Source organism: Trichophyton rubrum (assembly GCF_000151425.1).
Source record: "Trichophyton rubrum CBS 118892 genomic scaffold supercont2.2, whole genome shotgun sequence".
NCBI lineage: Eukaryota > Fungi > Ascomycota > Eurotiomycetes > Onygenales > Arthrodermataceae > Trichophyton > Trichophyton rubrum.
The window spans coordinates 1,799,207-1,804,028 of NW_003456427.1; the positions used below are offsets into that span (position 1 = coordinate 1,799,207).

General features: G+C 51.0%; 2 protein-coding genes across 4 annotated transcripts; both read right to left on the reverse strand.

Annotated features, from left to right (window-relative positions):
• Positions 1–3: 3 nt before the first annotated feature.
• Positions 4–1,793, reverse strand: TERG_02249 (uncharacterized protein; the record flags this gene model as incomplete). The annotated part of the gene is made up of 3 exons (XM_003237484.1): positions 4–938; positions 1,001–1,636; positions 1,694–1,793. 3 exons carry the CDS (start codon positions 1,791–1,793, stop codon positions 4–6), a joined length of 1,671 nt encoding a protein of 556 aa, XP_003237532.1.
• A 61-nt stretch (positions 1,794–1,854) lies between these two features.
• Positions 1,855–4,822, reverse strand: TERG_02250 (uncharacterized protein). 3 transcript variants are annotated; one of them, XM_003237485.2, is made up of 4 exons: positions 4,616–4,822; positions 3,987–4,473; positions 3,165–3,916; positions 1,855–3,109 (listed from the first exon to the last, which is right to left on the reverse strand). In XM_003237485.2, the coding sequence occupies exons 1-4, from the start codon at positions 4,751–4,753 to the stop codon at positions 2,903–2,905; spliced, it is 1,584 nt and encodes a 527-aa protein (XP_003237533.1). In that variant the 5' UTR covers positions 4,754–4,822; the 3' UTR covers positions 1,855–2,902. The 3 variants fall into 3 exon arrangements, with proteins under 3 accessions (XP_003237533.1, XP_047605621.1, XP_047605622.1); XM_047749401.1 differs by having other exon boundaries at positions 1,855–3,916; XM_047749402.1 differs by having other exon boundaries at positions 3,987–4,822.

A 4,822-nucleotide genomic window follows, 5' to 3' on the forward strand; every position in this document is an offset into this window, starting at 1 on the left:
AATTTAGCCTTGGCCCTTGCTGTTTTCCTTCTTGATCATGTCTTTCAGGACACGCCTGAGAATCTTCCCGCTTTGACTCTTGGGTATGGAATCGATGAATATGACTCCTCCTCTAAGTCTTTTGTATGGTGCCACCTTGCCAGCTAGCCAGTTAGCTATGTTTTCTGCCGTCTTGTCCCCCTTCTGAACACCGGGTTTAAGAACGATGTATGCACGGGGCACCTCGCTTCCGTGCTGCTCGCTTTCGATACCAATGACGGCTGCATCGTCCACGTCTGGGTGTGAGGCTAGATATCCTTCAAGTTCTGCGGGCGCAACCTGGAAACCCTTGTATTTGATCAACTCTTTGACACGATCGGTGATGTACAGGTTCCCTTCTTCGTCTTGATGGCCCACGTCACCGGTGCAGAACCAGCCGTCTGCAGAAAGACAACCAGCCGTTGCCGTGGGGTTATCCAGGTATCCTGAAAATACATTGGGTCCGCGGAGATAGACTTCTCCCGTCTGTCCGGCTGGCACCTCTACAGGTGCCGATCCGTCTTCAGGGTTGGTCATATATTTCACCTCCATGTTTGGTAGAAGCTTGCCGACCGATCCAACCTTTCGGTGCCAGTCCTTCCAAGACAAGGTATGGGTTGTCGGACTGCATTCGCTGAGGCCATACCCTTGCTTGGCTCCGATCTTGATACGGCTGTGCATGGCTTCTAAAAGTTCAGATGTGAGTGGTGCAGCGCCAGAGTTCATCATTCGAAGTGATGAAAGGTCGTATTTTGAGACTGCTGGATGTTTGGCCAGTAGTAGAATGACCGGAGGTACGACATATGAGAAGGTGATGCGGTAGTTCTGTACATGGGCGCACCATCGTTCAATGTCGAATTTAGGCATGACGTATAGATGGTAACCAGAGTACATCGAGCTATGAATCAAGCATGTCAATCCTGGGGAAGGTCAGCAAGGTCAGTGCAGATCGCCGTTGCACGGATAAGGGACAGTTCGTTACCATAAACATGAAAGAAAGGGAGAAAAGCCAGCATGCGGTCTCCCTTGCCATCCGGCCCACCATTGCAGGTGAGATTGCCTTCCTCACCCGCTTTAAGCTGAAGTATGTTTGATACTATGTTATAGTGGCTTAAAATAACCCCCTTCGGCACGCCGGTTGTTCCAGATGAGAAGACCAGGAACGCAAGGTCCTTCTTTGGGTCAATGCGTGCCCTACGATACCTTGTTGCGCCGGACAAGTTGCGCACAGAGGAGAAGTGCTTATACTTCAAGGCCGGATGCCGCTCTGTGCCCAGCAATACAATGCAGTCGTCTGGAAGCCCAACTTTCGCCGCTGCATTCACAGCAACATCAAGACAAGACATATGCGTTACCAAAAAACGCGCGCGGGTCTTCTTAAGCTGGAAGGCAAGCTCGTCGGCTGTATATGCCGGATTAGCGGGTGTAACTACACCACCGGCCCAATGCGTACCCCATAGCACTGGCGGAATGTCGATGTCGTTCGGCGCAAAGAGAGCCAGCACATCACCCTTCTTCCAATCAAACGAAGCCCTGAGACCTGTTCCGAACGTGATGGCTGTGGACTTTATTTCGGCATAGGTGTATGACCGCAGGGTGTCTGCATCCTGGTAGATAACTGCTGGCTGTTAGGCTGGGGGAGAGCTCTCCAGAGCGGTAAAGCCGGGTTGCTTACCTTTGTCATCCGGGAACTCGCGCTTCTCGTTTTCAAAGAGGAACTTCCACAGATCGACGACCGGGATGTCAATTGGAGGATAGGGGGAGGGATAAGGCATGGCGGTAGAGGGTGCTGCTAGCGGTGCTGCTGGTATCTTGTCTTGTCCGTAGCGAGGGGAGAGGGACGGAGGACAAAAAGCTGGGGATCTCCAGAGATATAACTTACAACCCGCTCTCCGCAGTGGAGAGGGCCTCGGGCTTAACTAGCGTAACGCCGCCGTATCGGCCTGTATCTGCAGTCTCAACACTGCATCAATGTCGGTATCTTCACCACTAACCACTGCGGCCTGTTTCTTCATCTCATTGTCTGTAGTTTGATGTTGTTAAAATGTTAAAATATATGTCATGACGTCGACTTAAAGACTGAAGCAATGAGGTCGTTCTTGCCCTTTTCGGCGCTTTACCTCGGCTTCGGCTATCTTCAGCTTAGTCATCAAATATATCGGATTATCCTTATTCCCATTCCGACAGGGCGCCGCAACAAAGATAATCCTTTTCCGCCTGACGTAGGCAAATGTTACCTAAGCAGAAACAGCCAACCAATCACAATACTCTATTAGTCACAAAACACTACCTTAAATAGCAAGTCGTCTTCCTCTCCTATGCCTTCGGGCATTTGGTCATAGTAACGATACAGAGAAGATTAGCATGGCCCCTGCACTAAGGATGACACGCTCAATCAAAGAGAAGCTACCAGTTTTTTTTTGGCCATTGCGACGACGTTTTGGGAGGTTGAGCGTTGACGGGCATGCGAGGAGACAGCGGTTCGAAGCCGCCGATGGGCAGGTTTTATGTCATTTTGTATTTTTTTTTGTCAAGTAACTGATATAGTGTCAAGTCAACTACAGCTACGCAAGCATAGAAAGGCAGAAAGGAACAGAGTCTCATTATGATTAAACCGTCGACTACATACGTAACTAGTTGTTTATTTATCTAAGTGGCCAGACCAAAGACAAACAAGGAAACCCGCGTGAAGCTACCTCCCCCTATTTTGCTGTCCCCAGGCTTGCCCATAGCACCTTTTTTTTTGCTTTTTTTACTCACCTCCGTCGTTTGCGTAAGTTATATTTTGTTTGCACCTCCATGATCCATACCTCATTATCCACGTCAAAAGACGGCTCAACGTGATATTGAAATGTATGTACTCCGTAAGTGCAGCATTCTTTGCTTACTCCTTCTCGACGGCGGCGGTCAGCAGCTTTCCACCACCAACATTCTGGATGCTGGCCTCGCGAGCGCCAGCAAGGCCGAACTGGGTCGGAACACCCTCAATGCGGTGAGTGGAGTTGATGTTCTTGACCATGGTGATTTGCCAGCAGGTAGCACCTCCTTGACGGGAAGTGATGGTAGAGTAGGCAAGGAAGTATTCCCAGATCTGTCAAACGTTAGTTATACGCCTATGTATACGTTAGAGTTTAGGGGGAACTTACGCGGAACCATCGCTTGCCGTACTTGGCCTCGACCTTCTCCCTGTTGGCTATCCAGTTCCTGTACCATCTCCAGAGGGTGGCAGAGTAGTGCACGCCAACGGTGTCAATGCCCTTGATTTCGAAACCAGCTCCCTCAAGGCGCTCGGTGACGAAGCCAAGTGGTGTGCTTGCGTCAGCACCGGGGAAAATGTACTTGTTCATGAACAGACCCCAAATTAGATCCTCGTATTGCCATGACTTACGTAGGCCAGCAATCTGGAGGAAGAAAACACCGTCGTCGTCAAGCATGTCGTACACCTGGCGCAGGAAAGTAGAGAAGTGGCGGACACCGACATGCTCGGCCATCTCAAGACAGGTGATCTTCTTGTATCCGCCGGGCACGCTGGGAGCGTCACGGTAGTCCATGCACAGAATGCGGGATTGAGACTCTTCGATACCAGCCTTGCGAAGGCCATTGTTGCCCCAAGCAGTCTGGTTGCGGCCAAGAGTAATACCAGTGACATGGGCGCCGTAGTGCATGGAAGCGTACTTAGCGAGAGTGCCCCAGCCGCAGCCAAGGTCAAGCATGGTGTCTCCGGATTTAAGGCCGATCTTCTCACAGACGACAGCGAGCTTGTTGTCCTGCAGCTGCTCGAGGGTCTCTTCCTCGTTGATGTTGCTGATTATGCCAGAGGTGTAGATCATGCGTGGACCCAAGAACCAGCCGTAGAAATCATCACCACGGTCATAGTGTCCACGAACTTGCTCCTCATCTAGGTACTGTTAGCATTGAGCCTGTAAAGGTAAGGATAAGTAAAAGAAAGATGGATGATCCCCACTCACCCTGGCTTCGGGTATGCATGATAACCTCAGGCATCATTCCAGTCAAAAAATATTTGTACAAGCTCCAGGTGAACTTGAACTGGGCCCAGTCATGTCTGTACTCAAGCATCTCCAGCGCATCACCCTTGAAGTCCACCTGTCCGTCAAAGTACATCTCATGGAAGGTCTCCATGGGAATCTTGGACTTGCCGTGGTACTTTGCACGGTCATGCTCGCTCAGGAAGTTAAGGTAATGCTCGACAGGACGACCGGGATATTTGGCCTTTTCGTTCTTTCGAGGGGAGATGGTTGACGCAACGGTCCAGTAGGCCATCAGGATCGGGATGGTGGTGAAAATAGCAAGGAACAGGGTTGTCCATAGTCCACCGGAGACCTGGCGGGCAAGGTATGCAGGTACCAGCACCAGCAGGGAGATGAGAAGAGTATTGGAGAATGAGTCCGAACCAGCAGCGTCAGCTGGCAGAGGAGCATTTTTGATCGCAGGATACTATAGTAAATTGTCTGTATCAGCATTGACGATCTTGTAAAAAAAAATAATCTTGGTTGAGAGTTTCTTGAGCCCACGTATATGGGGGGATGCCCAACAGAAAACCACAAAAGCTGGTCAGAGCAGTAAACAAACGACGTACCTCAGTCGTCCGGACGCCGCAGGGCTCAGCATTCGGGCTCACGCACGAGGCAGCTGGGGTCTCGACGAACTCGAATCCTTCAGCACTGACGGCGGTGGTTGAGGGGGCCGGCTCCTGGTTGACCGACTTCTTCGCCATGGTGGGCGAGGAGGGTAGCTGGCAAGGTGCTGGCTGGGTTTAGGCGAAGAGGGCGTAAGAACTGCACCG

Bases quoted from the DNA above. Each gene is read 5' to 3' on its own strand.
- TERG_02250 (XM_003237485.2), bottom strand. From the start codon at position 4,753: ATGGCGAAGAAGTCGGTCAACCAGGAGCCGGCCCCCTCAACCACCGCC. The intron at 3,917-3,986 runs GTGAGTGGGGAT...AACAGTACCTAG, and splicing joins CATGCATACCCGAAGCCAGG to ATGAGGAGCAAGTTCGTGGA. The intron at 3,110-3,164 runs GTAAGTTCCCCC...AACGTTTGACAG, and splicing joins ACGGCAAGCGATGGTTCCGC to ATCTGGGAATACTTCCTTGC.